The 18,942-nt window shown below is 35.8% G+C and overlaps 2 protein-coding genes across 3 annotated transcripts; both read left to right on the top strand.

Annotated features, from left to right (window-relative positions):
• Positions 1-638: 638 nt before the first annotated feature.
• LOC117103686 (tripartite motif-containing protein 2-like) lies at positions 639-5,512 on the top strand. Its single transcript, XM_033244286.1, has 2 exons — positions 639-680; positions 2,281-5,512. Exon 2 carries the CDS (start codon positions 2,288-2,290, stop codon positions 4,310-4,312), a length of 2,025 nt encoding a protein of 674 aa, XP_033100177.1. The 5' UTR covers positions 639-680; positions 2,281-2,287; the 3' UTR covers positions 4,313-5,512.
• Positions 5,513-9,106: 3,594 nt separating this feature from the next.
• On the top strand, positions 9,107-18,696 carry LOC117103707 (tripartite motif-containing protein 2-like). Of its 2 annotated transcripts, none has more exons than XM_033244313.1 (2): positions 9,107-9,184; positions 15,862-18,696. In XM_033244313.1, exon 2 carries the CDS (start codon positions 15,881-15,883, stop codon positions 18,050-18,052), a length of 2,172 nt encoding a protein of 723 aa, XP_033100204.1. In that variant the 5' UTR covers positions 9,107-9,184; positions 15,862-15,880; the 3' UTR covers positions 18,053-18,696. The 2 variants fall into 2 exon arrangements, with proteins under 2 accessions (XP_033100204.1, XP_033100203.1); XM_033244312.1 differs by lacking the exon at positions 9,107-9,184 and adding an exon at positions 13,166-13,466.
• Positions 18,697-18,942: the final 246 nt, after the last annotated feature.

Here is an 18,942-nt window from a genome sequence, read left to right as displayed (position 1 = left end):
TCTAGATGTGTATAAGAGACAGATGCGCGCCCTCGAGAATCCTAAATTTAATGAGCATTTGTAACAGATTTGAATCTATAAGTTGTGTCAAGTTTAAAGAATCTTTCATCAACTTAGCCCAAAATACTTACAAAATCATTTCATACGACTAAATAGTTCACATAATCATTTTACTAGAGGTAGCTCATGAAACTTTTGCATCCCACATGTTAAGCATCCCAACAATACAACATTTTATTATACAGCAATCAAACAATGGAACTCACTACCATCATACATAAAACAATCAACATCACTCGATGTATTTAAAATAAAATTAAAGCATCACCTTGACATTTTTCGCTATTGTATTCTTGTATTTTGATATATTTTTGTATTTCCGTATATTTTAATGTAATGCCGAATAAAATGAAATGAAATGAAAAGATATCCCAAATACCTAGCATATACCATGCAATTTACCCGACGGTTCGCCACTGATTGTAATAGGATTTTAACTGTACACATACATGAATATATCAATACAGAAAAGTTAGTATCGTCAATACCTGATCAACTGCACACAAATACTGCCACCTATTGTGTCATATAGAACAGTAAGTGGAAAAACCCAACATTGTTGTGAGAGATATTAGAAACACTGCTACGGCACTTGTCAGCAATAAACAAGGAATTGAAAGGTAATAAGAATTCAATAATTAGTGTTATTATATAATTTGTAACTATAATATCAAGAGGACTATTATAGATAATGATAAAGTAAATAATTATAGTCAAAATTTCAAAAAAATAATTAATCAAAAAAATCTTCATTCTAGATCAAAGTTCTGCACAATACAACCTACTTACGTATTAAAATCCCAAAATCTAAAAATAAACAGACAAGGAAACTGAGTACTGATAATGCACTTGTCAATTGTAGTCCCTTATCCCCCTCCACCGGACCTGGGCCTAGCGGAGACTTAGCCGGATGTAAATTCCAGAACAGTTACATGTATGTGAAAGTCCCAGCCACCTCCCGGCAATGCCGAGCATCGTATTAACATATATCCCCGGCTAAAATTCCCCACTCTCGGGGGCTCACTCTTAAATATTTCTATATGGGTAGGTGCCGCATTTACAGGGGTATTTTGAGGATTTGGTAGCACAAGTGTGGGAATCTATGGAAGATTATCAGAATGTATAGAGTATATTTGTGAGGAATTGGTAGCACAAGTGTGGGAAATACCAGGTAAAATTGGTAGTTAAGTCCCTGCCCCGTCCATATCATCATAATTTTTCACAGGATTTTAGCAAAGTTTTTTGCTAAACTTTTTGCCAAACCTACAGAGAGATCGCGAACGGACATAACTGCGGTCGCCATCGGGAACCAAAACAAGTTTAATTTGTTAGGATACATGGCCATAATAGTAGTTCAACCAATACGGATTTTGGTAGAAAATGAAAAAAACAATGTTTGGTATTTAAGAGTTAAAATGTCTCAGAATAGCTAAAATAACCCCAAAATGCCCTGTTTTTTTGGCCCAATGCAGCATAGCCTCTGGGTCCCACCATGCTGGTCTCTGCTGGAAATTTTTTTAGGCTCCTAGATAGCTCTCCCCATCAGACACATTCTAGCTCCTTAAATCAGCGCATTTGTGTTCGAACCTACCAGGTACCCACTTGTACTCCTGGGTGGAGAGAGGCAATTGTAGATAAAGTGCCTTGCCCATGGACACATGCAATTTGCACTGCGAGTTTCGAAACCCCCGACCTTGAGGTTGGGAGTCCAAGCCACAACCGATGCGCCAACCGCTTCTACAAAATAAAACCTTAGCCTCAATTATAATTGTGGGTCTGTGATGTTACCCTCCATTCTATGGCCCTAGATCTATTTTGTGTTGCTCCAATGTATTATTTTAACAAAAAATTGGCAGGTCTTCATCATCATCACCGCATCATTATTATCATCACCATCAATATCCTCACCAACATCATCACCATTATCATCATCACCACCACAATTATCACTATCACAATATAACCACTATCGTTGCTGCCACAATCACTATTCACCATCATCACCATCGACATTATCATCATCATCACTAACCACCATTATCATCACCACTGTTACCACCATCACAATTATCATCATATAGTTTTTATTGTCAAGTGCCACAGTCTCTCTGTGTAAATAGGACTTGCAGCATGGACTGCTACTGAGGGACCACAGAGCCCAATGAAAAAAAAAGCCCCAGTAATATTATATTAACCATTTAAGTTATTACTAATTTATAGATTCAAGATGGCTACAAGTAAATTTAGTCAGTTTCTGGAAGATATTGATGAGAAAGTCTTAGAGTGTGCCATATGCTTGAAGAGACTCCAGAATCCAAAATCTCTCAACTGCCAGCATAGTTTCTGCTTGGCCTGTCTGGAAGACTGGGTTAAGAAGAAGGGTAAGCTGACTTGTCCAACTTGCACAAAATCATATCCCATTCCAGAGGGCGGGCTTCAGAAACTTCCACCAAACACCTTTCTGAATAACTTGTTAGAAACACTTGAGCAATATAAACCCGCTAGAGATCACATCACAAAATGTGTTTGTGGAAAAGCAGAAGAATACTACTGCCAGGATTGCAGACATTACTTGTGCTCTTCTTGTAGAGATTATCATAAAATATTGCCAATTTCGACAAATCACAAGCTCCATACAGTGGAGGATGTGCGTTCAATGACTCAACAGGACTTTGCTTTGTTCCAAACATTCAAAGAAACTTTAGCAACATTGGAGGAAGCTGCCCATGACTATGAAAACAAATTACAAAATGGCCTCAAAGCAGTTATTGACAATACTGCAAAATTGGAAGGAAGTAGAGATAAAAGTTTGCGAGATATTGACAGTCTTGTGCAGGAAATGATTCAAACAATTATGGAGAAAGGAGATGAAATGAAAAATAATGTAGAGATAATATACAAACGGAAAAAGCAAGCAAATTATGTACAAATGGATAAATTGAAAACAATAATATCTGAAGTAAATACAAAGTTAAATTTTCTTAAACAGTTATTAAAGAATGATGAAGTAATTGCAATGCAATCAAGTGAAACACTTATAACAGCATTGAAGGATAGAATCAATGAAATGCCCAAAACAGAGCCAGATGATAATGGACAAATTTTATTTTTTGCAAATAAACACTACATTGCATCTTTGCAGCAATGTGGCATAGGAATTGTAACACAATCAATGGCAGACAGTCTGACATTGAAGGGATTAAAATCTGTGACCGTAGGTCAAAAAATTGTTGCCAAAATAACTAAAGCAGATAGATGTCATATAGATGCAAATCAACTGAAGGCAACCTGGACACATCCTATTCGGCAAAAAAACAACAGAAGTAAAGTTCATGAAGATGACAATGGAGATTATGTTGTGACAGGAAAATGTGCAAGTCCAGGTCTTTGTAGATTGGATGTGAGTTTTGATGGCGAACCAATCGAGCAGTCACCAATGGTACTCAATGTAGAACAAAATGGATTAGTAAATACTGTTAAATTACCTGAAAGTATGAATGGTAAACACAAAAGTGTAGTTAGGTGTGAAGATGACTGCTTGCTTATTTCATGTCTCACAAATACAATGTACAAGTACAAGCAATCTGGAGGATATATTGGTAAGATTACACTACCACAAGGTGTGAAAATATTTGAAATGTTCACGATGAAGAATAGTTACATAGCAGTCAGTGATGAGGGTAACAAATGCATCACAATAGCTAAGATGAATGGTGAGGTGGTCAAATCAATTGGTCAGGAAGTACTGGGGGATCCATATGGGATCAATGTGGATGAGGCATCAGATGTTGTGTATGTAGCTGACTGGCCTAATAAATGTGTGTTCATGTTTGACATTTATAGTGGCCAGATAATCAGAAAGATAAAGTCACTAGGCAATACAACAGGAGTCATTGATGTTGCCCTTACAAATCAGGGACATATTCTTGCATTAGAGACAGATTTTGTTGAGTCTTGCAACGACCGCTTACTACAATTTGATAATAAAGGAATGTTTATGAAAGTCCTTGTTAAAGGTGATGATGATAATGTGTGTTTTGAAAGAGTAGTAGTTGATGAGGATGGCAACATTATTTTAGAAAACGATCTAACACTACAGCTTTTTAGTAGTGATGGAAATTTCATCAAAAGAATTAATAAACCAGAAGATGGAATCACCAATCTAGGTGGACTATGCTTAATTTCACAACATCCACGGAGACTTGCGGTGGCAGATGTTGGTGACAAAACTATAAAAATATATAATTACTGACATGTACTGTACAGTACTATTAAATTTGCTGATTTCACTTGTTTAATGCAATACTTTATATGATGTGAAGTAGCAACACTCAAAAGATTTTATATTTAATTTGTATATGTAGGGAGCTGAGTTTTGTGATTACCTATACCATAATAAGAAACTATTTTTGTTTGTTTTCACTTTGCGGTATTGCGCTGGGCATAGATATATATCACTGCGCGTATCATGTTAGAAGGCCTACGTAGCCGAACACATCTTTCAGTCCCTTTTCTTGCACTGGTCTGAGCAGTAACAAGACATGTGTTACTGTCGTCGAAAACAAAGTACTGTTTTGATGACATTGAATTGTTCTGGTACGTTGAAATTATAAACAGTTTAGATTAGTTACATTTATGAATAGTTATCTGAAGATAAATGGCTATCTTGTACTCATGAGTTGTGGTTTATTGTAAATTATCTTGGTAATAACTAGGCCTAGGCTGAGAGCCGATTAATGTGCATGCTCAAACCAGTTGTACCGTAGTGCTGTGCTACGGCTATTCATTGATCATTGTGATGAGATGCATGTTAAATTGTTTGAATAAGAATCATAACCACATCAGTAATAATGTGTGTCCCATTTATCTCTATATTATAATGTTGAAAGAGTTGGATTAATTCACAGTTAAACGGTAATTAAAATTGTTTAATCAGTACCTAGTTGATCACGTTGAGCCACGTGAGCTCGTTCGTGCAGTTAGTTAGGTAACTTTATATCACGTGGGTTACGCTCTTATGTAACCAAAGATGACTGCGCCCATGATATGTTAAAAAAAATGGCAGTGCCCATGAGACGAATAATAGGGTTACGTTTATTAATGATTAAATTAGAAAGAATGTTAACTTGTTTAATTGTGATCTTTAATAACTACTGGACTATATAATATCCATGTATATATGTAGAGGTACAGCTTTAACAAGTCCATCATTTAATAATTGGAGATATTATAGTCTGGATGTGATGTTTACCAAAGTTTTCATTGTTTACTTGATTTGTGAAACTACTGTAAGTGACACAATTCTATATTGATAGTGTACAGTATGTATGACTATGGTTTTCTGTGGTTTATTTCCACAGGGTTTTTTTTTCTTTTGTTTGGCTTTTTCTGGTTCTGATCAAGTTGTGATGACACTCGTCGGAATTAAACATCAAACTGAAGTTAAAACATATATTTGCAGTTAGCGTGTTTTATTCTTGTCTAAGCCTACCACAGTTAATTGAACAAAAATACAATTAATACGACAATTATTCGATATGGAAATGTTGACATTCTGTAACCCAGACCCCCAGCGACTCCACCACTGGTACCTTGCAACCTGGACATTTTGAGACCTGAAATGCCTTGGTTACAAAATGTCCAGATTGCGAAGCACCTGCAGTATAGTGTTATGAAACATCCTGGTTACAAAATGCCTGTCACCCATCTACATGATAAAATAAAAAAATTAGCAAAAGGTACTTAACAGAAATTTAAAAACTAAACTTAATATCAAAATCAAAAACTAATGAACAGGAATACAATATCACAAAGAATGTGTTTACCTGGTAGCAATAAACATTTTAAAAAATAAATTGACATTTAATAACATTTTTTAGGTCTTCACCAACATCATTCCAGATTTTTGCACCCCTACAGTATATGATAAGCTTCTTTTCTTATAGTCAGTTCTTGGTTTTTGTGATACTGATTGATATATCACCAGGCAATAAACAAAAGGAGGACATATTGTTGTATTATGGTGTTACCACTGTCAGTTCCATCATTATAATTATTTTACACATCTTAAAGTTCAATGTCCAAGAAGTGAAAGTGTGAGTGGAAATGAAGATTTAAAGTGAGCGACGGTAGCTAAACCAGAGCGTTTATTGTCATGTATTTTGTACAGAATTATTTCATTCATATTATTCGTATTTATATAATAAACATTTAGTTGGTTTAAATTTGTAAAACTGTTGTCGGTCTCACTCTTTCTGTTATCTCATCTTCACATGTCATCTTGCAACAATTGATTGCAACAATTTGATAATGAAGGAAGGTTCATGAGAGGTCTTGTCAAAAGTGATGAGCATGGTATAGTGAATTTTCAAGGAGTAGTAGTTGATGAGGATGACAACATCATTTTAACGAGCAAAAAAAATTTACAACTTTTCAGTAGTAGTAGTAGTTTTATCAAAAATAATTTTGAAATAAACTTGCTCATATTGCAATAGCATACAAATTATTAACTTGTGCATAGAAATTATTTAATTTAAAAAATGTGTACCCTGATTTTTAAACCAAAAAATTATATTAAAAATAATAAAACACTTCCAGTGACTGGGAGTGTTTCTATCATTTTTCGCTGTAAGTAAACTGATGGGTAGACATTTTTTAAATACACTAATTTCTATGTTGAAATTCATAACTTTATGTTACTTCAAAATGGCAAGTTAATTTTTCAAAAAAAAATATTTTTATGATTTTGTTGGTGTTTAGCATGAGACAATTAACCAAACATCCAGAATTACTTGTGTTGTTCAAGCTCATCCGGAGATTTTATACAACTTAGTTTTAAAGAATATCAACTGAATTTTTTATCTGATCATACTTTAAAAAATTTGTGAACAGTAATAGAAGTTCCTACAGCAATTAGATTTTAGAATGTTTTAGTGTAATAATTATTTTTAACCTACAATTTTAAACAAATTTTTAACTGAGGAATTGTTTATTGATATTGTTTGCATGTTTTACTCCCAAGGCCAAATGAGTTTCCCTATTATAAAGTTTTATTGAATTGAATTGAATTGAATTTGATGAATGGTACTATCTGTACACATTTTTAAAAGTAAAATATATTTTAGGCTCATTTACATGTAGCTGAAAGGTCAATGTCTTCCAGCTTATTGTGGTGGTCGATAAGTCTTTTTATGTACAGTATTCTGTAAGTAGCAAACATGGATTGCTGTTGGATGCATAAATACATTAAAACATACATAAAAAATAATCAAATTCGTTCATGTTAAAACTGTATAATTAATTCATTGGGGATCTGAGGGGGGGGGGGTTCAGGAGTCCTGACCTGCTCCCCCTTCCCCCTTGGACAAGAAAAAAATATATATAATAAAAAATTAAATATTTCTAGACCTACAGTACCTTTTCAGGACCCGTGAGCTGAAATATTTTTGTTACAATGGGAAAATTAGAAGTCAGAAAAGCTCATTTCCCACCATCTAGAAATCAAGATTTTCCCGAGGAAGGACCCGTAACCCCCTTTCTTTTTGGGGTTCATTGATTCATAGAAAAATAATACGTATGCAACAACAGTATTCCATTTTTTTTGTATGTATACAGTTACACACATAATAGGGCTATTTACTGTAATAAAAATGAGAAAAATTTACCTGACCATTTTTAAGAGGGGAAAACCTTGAATTTTTTGAAGAACATAAAAGTCCTTAAGAAGACACTTCAGAAGTTGGGAAAGCTCATTTCCACCATCTAGAAATCAACATTTTCCCAGGGAGAACCCGGACCCCCTTTTCTCTTTAAAGTTCATTGATTCATGGAAAAAAAAAATACATACTATGCAACTACTGATTTTTTAAAAATGTATGTATACACACATAATAGGCTTATTTTACTGTAATAAGAATGAGAAAGTTACCTAAATGTTTTCAAGAGGGGAAAAACCTTGAATTTTGAAGAACTTAAGTCAATAAATGACACCATAGGAGTCGGGAAAGCTCATTTCCCACTATCTAGGAATCAAAGTTCTACCGGACCTCCCTTTTCTTCTTTTTTTGGGGGGGGGGGGTTTTCTTGAAACATTTTGGACCCCCTCCCCCACCCTTCTAAATTTGAGCCTAGATCGGCCCCTGTTAATTATATAGATTGGCAATTGGTTCTTCTGAAATAGACTTTAATAAACCGTTGATGTTTAATGACCATTTCGGATTTTCAAATTCTGAGAAAGGCCTTGACATTGGCTAGGACGGGTAGTCTAAGGAAACAATGAAGAGGGTAAAAGCAAAGAAAGATGATGTATTCTGAGAGAGGCCTTGAAATCGGCTAGGTGGATGATTCCCTAAAGAAAGAAAGGAGAAGGGATGAGAACAAGGAGAAAGAAATGATGTATTCTGAGCAAGACCTTGAAAGCGGAAGGGTGGGAGCTTGCCTAAGGAAACCAAAGAGAGGGGATGACAACAAGGAAAGAAACAATGTGTTTTGAGGGAGGCCTTGAAATTGTCTAGGGTGGGAGCATGCCAAAGGAAACAAGGGAGACGGGATGAGGATCACAAGGGAAAAAATGTGTTCTGAGTAAGGTGTCCAAATTGGCCAGGACGGGAGCTTACCTAGGGAAATAAAGGAGAGGGATGAGAACAAGAAAAGAAATGATTCACTGTTCTTACCAAGGCCTTGAAATTAACTAGGGTGGGAGAATTGCTGACTATCTTCAGAGGAAGTTAATTTTACAAACGGATGAAACAAATCAAAATGTCCATACAAGAGCATTGACCTCTCGAATCGGTGCTGTGATGATGATCAAAGTTTCATATAGGGTACGAATTGAAAATAATTAAGTTGGTTTGAGCATCAGAGTGCTTTAACTATTATGGTCTTCAGCTTAACAAGACGGAACTCAGAAGACTATTCAGGGAGATATCAATACAGTAATGTTATTATATCACCAAGTCACACATGATCAATTACACACAAATACCACCACCTACAGCTATTGTATCATATAGAAAGTTCTAGAATACCCCAACATTCTGTTTAATAGCAAGAGCTTGGTGAGAGTTGGTACAAACGCTAGTATACTGTCACGTAACTTTTTCAGCACTAAACAAGGAATTTAAAGGTAATAAACATTCAATTAATAGTGTTGTTACATAGTTTATAATTTTAATATCAATAGGATCATTATAAATAGATGATACAATATAAAATAATTTAGTCAACAAAATCTTCATTAATTATCTGAGTACTCACGCTATATGCCTACACCTACTGGTATTCAGAAAAAGTATCCCATAATCCAGAAATACACACAAACAGACAAGGAAACAAGAAATTTAAAGGGAATATACACTCAATTATTAGTGTATATACCAATAGGACTATTATAAATAATGACACAAATAATTTTAGTCCAAATTTAGAATAATAAAAATGAATTAAAATCTTCATTAGATCTGATGGCACACTACACCTACTGGTATTCAGGAAAACAAAATCCCATAATCTAATAATAGACACATTAGGAAACTGAGTATTACTGGCAATGCTATATATCAAACTTCTACATAAAAAAATAAACCCCCTAGTGGGAGCATGCATTGTGTCTACTATAAATAGTTTTTTTTAGGTACTTCAGTTTCAGTTTATTTAACACCTCCTTGGTTTCTGTTTATTCATTCATTTTCCACACTTAAAAAATACACAGCACAAGTATAGGTAAAAACATACAGAAAAAAATACAGAAGTATGGAAGGAGGCCTATAAAGTTATGACACTTTAAGCATAGGCCTTCTGGTTAGAAAAAAAAAAAAAAAAAAAAAAATTAAGACACAAATTTAGTATCATACATAAATAGATGTAATCATTAGAGCCTAAATAATAAATTCAAGAAAATGAAAACACTGAGCAGATGAAGACTCAATAATTAGACATAATTTATTGTGAATAAATAAATGTAAATGTAATGTGGTGTATAATGATGGTTAAATAATAAAGACTCGTACTACAGTTATACTTGTTGCTTGCTTGAATTTTTATTCCCTCATGCTCTGCTCACTAACCACGTACGGGTCATATCCCGGTCATATGATAGAGGTCATACTCACTTTTATTCACCATAGTCCATTGGACACTACATCTCTCCCCATCATTCAGATGGACATTCAAGTGCAACAATAACAACGTTAATCAATATTAACAGCCTGCTTTATAGGCTGTATTTAAACTAAACATTTCAATGCATAGCATCAACAACAATTGACACACAACACAACATTTTATCGATTGTCTTTTTGTGATGTTAAGAATATGAACATGAAAATATGTGTTTAAGAAACATAGTCTCTGAGGTAAGCTGGTGGTTGCCGATTTCTTGGCGGGTTGAGCCTTGTGTCAGACGCTGCAGGCTGTGTCTCCACAGTATCGTCGTCACTGTAGTAATCAGTGTTGTGAGTTGGTGTGTTCTCGGACTGGCCTTTGAACCGCTTGAAGAATGAAACATTTCTCGTTATTTCGTGATGTTATTTTGTGATTTGTGTTGCGGTGATCATGGTTTAATTGATTTTAGTCACTGTGTGGTGTGGTTTTGTATGGAGTTTTAGATGATGTTAAGATGCCACTCTCTTTATTGAGTAACATATCACCAACTCTGATGCGCCTTGACCTAATTGGTCTTGACTTCTTGGCATTAGCTTTCATCTTACACTTTTGTGATTTGTCTTTTGATCCTGACTGCCCTGGTGTTCATATATGATTTCTGGGCTATTTCAGGAAGTTTGGTTTTGAAGCTATGAGCGGTGTGGCTCTGTAATTTCTGAGGTACTGATTGATTGATGTCGATTAACTACCTCGACCAAGAGAAATCTGCTGTAGTCATCAAGGATTAAAAGGAGATATTCACCTGTGGGGAGTTCTTTGAAATCAATGCTTATTTCCTCCCAAGGTCTGTTAGGTAGCTTGGACATCTGGAGTTTTGTGTTGTAGTCGCTTGAAAAGGAAGACATGCATTTACTTTATCTTCGACCATGTGATCGATTCCTGGGAACCAGACCTTCTGTCAAATGAGCTGTTTCGTATCAGCATAATCCATCTTTCTATGCATATCGGTAGCTTTGACGCAGGATTGTTGAAGATTGGGAGGAGCGGCTTGTGATCTGTTATCACCTTAAATGCGCTGCCACATATAGGTGAAAATGTTGTATTTCCCATACGACAGCAAGCGCTTCACGCTCTGTTTGTGAATAACTTGTTTCGACGCGGTAAGTGCGCGAATCGCGTATGCTAGTGGCTGTTTACCTTGGCTTTAGAATCGCAACAAGGCCACTAGGACTTCAACTATTATCGTAGACTGCTTGCTAGTAATTGACTTAGTTTTTCAAACGTTTGCTGCTCTACTTCACCCCAATTCTATGATGTGTCTTTGTGGGTGAGCTGTCTTAGGGGAGTTATGACGGTAGCATACTGCGGAATAAATCTTGCGACATATTGTGTCATGCCTAGCAATGATCGTACTTCTTCCTTTATGTGGCTGGTGCGATAGCCTTTGCGATGGCAGCGATCTTTTTAGGATCCTGTGCTACGTCTTTGTCACTAAAGACGTGTCCATAGAACTCGATGCGGCGTCTGAAGAATTCACACTTTGCATGATTTAGTGTCAAATTTTTGTCTCAGGCATTTTGCATGCATGCTTTGAGATTATTTGCGTGTGCAGCCTCTGTCTTTCCAAATGCTAAAATATCATCTGATATTTACGACTCCTGGTAAGTCCTCCTAGTGCTGACTGTATCATATTCTGAAATTTCTCTGCTGCAAAACAGACTCCAAAGCTCAGACGTTTGTAAAGGTACAGTAGGCCTACGTGTGTTGAGAACACTGTAATGTATTGTGACTTTTGGGCTAGGGGTACTTGGTGGTAACCTGCATTCATATCGATTTTGGAGAACATTACAGCTCCATTTAATTGTGCGATTATATCGTCAATCGTTGGCGTCACATGTCTTTCCCTACCTGTATTTGCGGACCTCATGTTGACACATATGCGAATTTCCTCTGCTTTCTTTGGTTTTGTTACTACCATTATTGATGAGATCCAAGGAGTTGTCTCAATGGACATCAATTATGTCCAAATCCAGGTGGGTGCTTAATTTCGGCTTCAATTTTGGAATGAGATCCTGCAATGAAGTTGCGCCACTGGTTGTATATCTCTTCGTTTATGTGGAGGGTGCAGATGGCATCGTTCAGCTTCCCTATTCCGCTAAACCTGTCCTTGTATGTCTCAACTATCCCGCGTTAATCGGTGTCGAGTCGCTGATACTGTATGTTATGCTAATCAAACCAAGTTTTTTCGCTGTATTTAAGCTCAATGGGTTTCCATTCCTGATTTCACAACGCTTAACTTTGTTGATATTGATATTCTTATAGATCACGTTAGTCATAAAGGTCATACTCACTTATTCACCGTAGTCCATTGAACACTACAGTTGAGAATGTTATAAAATGATAATTTGAAAATTGTGGAAACTTGATTATTGTAACATTTCTTCTTTTTGAACTTTGAACTCTCAAACCTGATTTACTCTCACAACCTAAGTGAGACAAAAACTAAGTGTCTACAGCCCATGTGGGGGCAGTAAACACAGAAACCCAATATTATCAATTATAATATACGTATGTTTCAATATAATTGATCTACCATTGGTCAGCATCTGTCTTAATATGTTTATACTTGCAACGACAACGATAAATAGCTAAAAAGCAATTGTTTATATAGAAAATAGAAATACCAGAAATATAATAATTATATAATACCAGATATTCAAACCCCTAAGGTTAAAAAGTGGGACAAATTAATCTGAAAAGGGGGACATTTCATTCAAATATGGGACACAATTAACCAGAAAGCAGGAAAATTGGGCGACAACTCTAACTTTACCTCTCTTTGCCTTCTGTACACAACCTTATGATGAGCAAAGTTCCTGGTATATAATACAGTATACAAATATTTACTGGGTTAGGGAGGGCACAGTTCAAAATATAGCCCGAGGTGATCTGAGGGTCTAGAGAAGAAGCCGAGGGATATACTGTAAGTACAGCTTCCAGATCACCAAGAGCTATATTATGAACGACGACCTGATTAAAACCCAGTAAATATTTGTTTTATATACCACTACAAATATTGAAGGCATCATAGAGGGCATTGTTAGAATACTTGCCCGGCTTTTAACCAATCAAATGCCTGCAATCTATGTAGGCAGTATATATAATAACTAATATACCCATTCTAATGATTGCTTCCATGGCAGTTCCTGGTATAATACAGTATACAAATATTTACTGGGTTGAGAGGGCATAGCTCAAGATAACGCCTGAGGGCATCTGAGGGTCCCGAGGAGAAGTCAAGATATGTAAGTACAGCCTCCAGATCACCGAGAGCTATATTATGAATTATGACCTGATTAAACCCAGTAAATTTTATATACCACAACACAGATTGAAGGCATTAGAGGGCATTGTTGGAACTATTGCCCAGCTTTTCAATCAAATGCCTGGAATCTATGTATTTGGCATAAAATCAGTGGCGGCTCTAGGATATATTTTCTGGGGGGGGGGGCTAAGTTGTCCGACAGTGGGGACTTGAGCTCGTAGGCTCGAGCTGGAGGAAGGGGTTGAGAGGAGGTTCCCCTTCCCAAATGAGATTTTTTTTAAAGAATATCAACCTCTGGATGGCAGACTGTGACAGACGTGTTGGCTTGGTGTGGGCCTATTTTTATATGTTTTATGGTCTGACTGCCCGACGAGCTCTGTCCGGCAGGGGGGGGGGCTTTACCTGTCCTTTGGGGGCCTTAAGCCCCACTGCCCACCGCTGGCACCGCCACTGCATAAAATACCTAATATTGCTACTTTAATTCTAATGATTGCTTCCATGGCATGATGTCAGACCTTGTTGCAATAGATAGGGAGCTCATGATGCAAACATTAACTCAAGAGGGCGGCACCCATGTATGATCAGGCAGTCGTACAATGTATATTATTACGATAATTTTGGTGAAAATGCGATCGTTTTATTGATTATTGTTATTGATATAAATAGTTAATTTTGTTACTCAAGTTTTTAATTTGTGATTTAGGAGCACTTAATCGCTATGAGATTTAATATGTGCTTTTACTGAAGTTTCTATTTAGTATACTTACTGTATACCATTGTTAGCATCGCAGATATTGTGATTGTTGTTACATAATTATTGTTTCGAGGTTAAGCATTAGTAGATCATTGATATGGATCTTTGATACTGAGTGACATGGTTTGAGTCTTCTTCTCGCGTATGCATTGCAAATCACACATCAACATCCAGGTCCAATAACCACTGTCTTTTTACAAGGTCACATTCTGCTAGACGGGCAATTCCACCATTAAGTTTTCTCCTTGGGCACTCTTCCACGATGTGTTTGGCTGTCTGGTTACTAGCCCCACAATCACAAGCAGGTGTTGGCTTCATGTTCCACTTTATGTAGCATGTGTGCTGTGCGACCATGGCCAGTAATCAGTCTCTTCAGTCTGCACCTCTTTCCAGGGAGGTTAAAGCCTGGTGAGATCTCTGTGGGAACCCAAAGGTCCTTGATATTGTTTTCTCCACTTTCCCATTCTGTGGTCAATGGTTTGAGTTGCCAATGTCTAATCATTTGAGAGTTAATGTTGAGATGCAACATTCGTATTGTTGAAGTTACTGAGTTAAACGAAGGTTTTTCAAATGAGATTGATACCCTGAGAGATTAATATTGTAATGTATTTGTATCTTCCGAGCTTCGATCCGGCAGTGGTAAGGCAACAGTGTTATTTCGTTGACTTTCAATGGGTTGTTAAGAGATGAAATAAAAAACAGAATGACAAACAACGTTAAATTCTCTATCCAGAGAGCGAACAGACTTTTTTTAATGATTATACTCACAGTATGAAGTAAACTAGCAATCACCCAAGTAGATATCACAAGAGTGTAGCAACTGTTATCCTCATTAATCTCCCGTACAAGTATATGCGTTCCATCTCTCACCACTTCTCATGGAAGGACCATGAGGAGAGGGAGAGAAGGCCCACCCCACCTTGGCAGCAGCAGTAGTAGTGCTGACAACATCCAAGGGAGAAGGGAAGGATTTATTCACAGACTAGCACTTAAGTCCTATATAAGGACACTATCAGTCAATCAGACTGACAGACCAATCACTAAGTATTTCAGGGCTGTCCCATTAATTAAAGCTATTGCCCAAGAGAGCTGTTACAACGTAGGGGGGTAATTTTGTTACAACATTAACCGAGTTATTGTTATTTATTATGTTCTTTAACCCATGAGAAGTTAGCATAACATTACATTAGATGTGCTGTAATTTGAGATTCGTAATTTACAATAGGAGAATATGATTTAAACTCTAACGATTGGAACAACCTGTACCTGGTATTGTAAGATTTTGATGTAAACTTTGAAACAAGAGTTGATTTACAGTATATCTAATGCTAAAGAATGGCAACTTGACTAATTTGAGGCCTTTGCTCACTACATCTTGTGTTTTGACTCGTAGAGATAATTTTGAGACACATTACATATTTATATTTTCTCTGAGGTTTTATTGTCTTTTGTGTTACATTTGGTATCACAGTTTAATAAACGTTACATAACGTATTCAAGTCTTGGTTCATTCTATCGACTCATCGACCCACGACACAAATACAGAATGCTGAGGCTAATATATATCAACTTAAGCCCAACTCAAATTATATTAATTACTAAAATTCTTTATCATTTACAGGCTTCAGGCTTACATCAAGATGGCTACAAATAAACTTAATCAGTTTCTGGAAGATATTGATGAAAAAGTCCTGGAGTGTGCCATATGCTTTAAGAGACTTCAAAATCCAAAATCCCTCAAATGCCTGCATAGCTTTTGCTTGGCCTGTCTGGAAGACTGGGTTAAGACGAAGGGTAAGCTGACATGTCCAACTTGCACAAAATCATATCTCATTCCAGAGGGCGGGCTTCAGAAGCTTCCACCAAACACCTTTCTGAATAACTTGTTAGAAACCCTTGAGCAATATAAACCATTTACAGATCACATCAAAAAATGTGTTTGTGGAAAAGTAGAAGAATACTACTGTCAGGATTGCAGACATTGCTTGTGCTCTTCTTGTAGTGACCATCATAAATTACTGCCTATGTCAACAAATCACAAGCTACATACAGTGGAGGATGTGCACTCAATGACGCCACAAGAGTTTGCTTTGTTAAATCCTCCGTTGTGCTTATGTCATTCTAAACCATTGGAGTTGTACTGCCAAGAATGTAAAATTCCGATATGCATTCATTGCACATTAATAGAGCACAAGGGGTGGGAAGGGAAACACAAACCAATCAGCATATCAGATGCATTCCAAACATTTAAAGAAACTTCAGCAACATTAGAGGAAGTTGCCCATCGCTATCGAAAAAAATTACTAGAAGGCCTTGAAGCAGTTATTCAAACGTCTATAAATTTAGAAAAAAGTAGAGAGACAAGTTTGCGAGATATTGACGGTCTTGTGCAGGAAATGATTAAAACAATCATAAATAATGGAGATGCAATGAAAAATAAAATACAGATAATCTACATACAGAAAAAGCAAGTAAATGATGTCCAAATTAATGAAATGAAAACAATAATATCTGAAGTAAATACAAAATTGAGTTTTCTTAAACAGTTATTAAAGAGTGACAAAGCATCGGCAATGCAATCAAGTGAAACAGTTATAACGGCATTGAAGGATAGAGTCAACAGGCTGCCCAAAACAGAGCCAAAAGATGATGGACAAATTTTATTTTTTGCAAATAAACACCTTATTGCTTCTTTGAAGCAACATGACATAGGAGAAATAAAAACGGAAATTAAGGCGGCAGAGTCTTTGACATTAAAGAGAGTGGCCTCTGCAAGCCAAGCTCGAAATAGTTTTGCAAAAGTAATCAAAACAGATGAATATGATAAAGATGCAAGTCAACTGAAGGCAACATTGACACATCCAACAGGAGAACCCAACATCACTCAAATTGAAGAAGATGAAAATGGAGATTATGTTGTGACAGAAAAATGCAAAAGTCCTGGTGTTTGTAGACTTGATGTGAGTGTTGATTATGAATCAATTAAGCAGTCACCAATGATAATCAAAGGAGAGAAAAAAGGATTAGTAAATAGTATTAAATTAGGCAAAGATACAAATTACTACGGCCTATTTAAGTGTGAAGATGACTGCTTGTTTGTTTCATGTAGTACAAATAAGATGTACCAGTATAAGCAATCAGGAGAATATATTGGTAAGTTTACACTACCAAAAGGTGTGGAAATATTTGAAATGTACAAAATGAAAAATGGTAACATAGCAGTCAGTGACGATGGTAACAAATGCATCACAATAGTTAAGATGAATGGTGAGGTGATCAAATCAATTGGTCTGGGAAAACTGAGGAACCCATATGGGATCCATGTAGATGATGCATCAAATGTTGTGTATGTAGCAGATTTTGACCATAAATGTGTGTTTATGTTTGACATTGATAGTGGCAAGATGATCAGAAAGATCTCACCAGGCAATAAAATAGTAATCACTGATGTTACGCTTACAAATCAAGGACATATTCTTGCATTAGAGAGAGATGCTAAACAGTCTTGCAACAATAGATTGCAACTTTTTGATAATGAAGGAAGGTTCATGAGAGTGCTTGTCAAAGGTGATGAGCATGGCATTGTGGGTTTTCGAAGAGCATTAGTTGATGAGGATGAAAACATTATATTAGAAAGTGATAAAAAACTACAACTTTTTAGTAGGGATGGAAATTTTATCAAAAGAATTGACAAACCAGAAGATGGAATAACCAATCCAGGTGGAGTATGCTTAATTTCACAACACCCAAGGAGAGTTGCGGTAGCAAATAATGGACACGGTTACAAAACTATAAAAATATATAATTACTGAAGTGTACTTAAAATATAATCAAGAAAAAGCAAGAATGATGTACAATTGGATGTATTAATTGTAAATGCAAAACTGAGTTTTCTTAATCAGTTATTAAAGAGTGATGAAGCAACAGCAATGCAATCAAGTGTATTGAAGAATTAGTGATGAGGATGACAACATCATTATAGCAAGTAATAATGGTGAAAACATAAAAAATATATAATTACTAATGTGTATTGTAAAATCTGTCGCTTTTTTTATGCAATTTTATATTACGTGAAATAGCAACAGTCAAAAATATGTTTTATTTTCTTTCTAGGCTTACGGTACATGTTTTTTTTTTTTAAATTAACCTAAATTTTAGTTTAAGAAACAAACAAAAATTATCGAGCAAACAACATAGCAAAAAAATTAGAACACAGCTGTAGGTTTACCCAACAGAACTTTTTAGTACTGTACCTACATGTAATAGAAATTGAATAAAGACATAATTTTGATTATGTAACAATAGCAAAAAGAGTTGATAGTTGCGAAGGCTATAAAAAGTAATCAATTGATCGTGAAGGTATAAAAATGTATTAATGAAAGCTTGAAAAGTGAACTTTTTGAACAAGTATTTTGGGCTACTTTAAAAAAAAAAAAATATTTTTGCTAAAAAAAAACTGACAATTGTTTTTTGAGAATTTGGGTTGGTCAGGATTGGGAAGTTTTTTTTTTGCCGAATAAGGATTGAGATAATGATAACTATCATGATGAAATTATTAAAAATAATAATTTAATAACAACTGTAGTTTAAAATGAAAATAAAATTGTATTGTAATTGATAAAAGGCTGTTTTGGCACCAATGACAATTGAGGAGTAATTGTCCAAGAGAGAGCGGGACCTATGGTCTGTGGGAATGGTTGAG

This window comes from Anneissia japonica, unplaced genomic scaffold (assembly GCF_011630105.1).
Source record: "Anneissia japonica isolate Jap-2015-1 unplaced genomic scaffold, ASM1163010v1 scaffold288058_len748972_cov163, whole genome shotgun sequence".
NCBI classification, from domain to species: Eukaryota; Metazoa; Echinodermata; class Crinoidea; order Comatulida; family Comatulidae; genus Anneissia; species Anneissia japonica.
The sequence above is the reverse complement of the archived record's forward strand: the minus strand, read 5'-3'. Positions and strand labels throughout refer to the sequence as shown.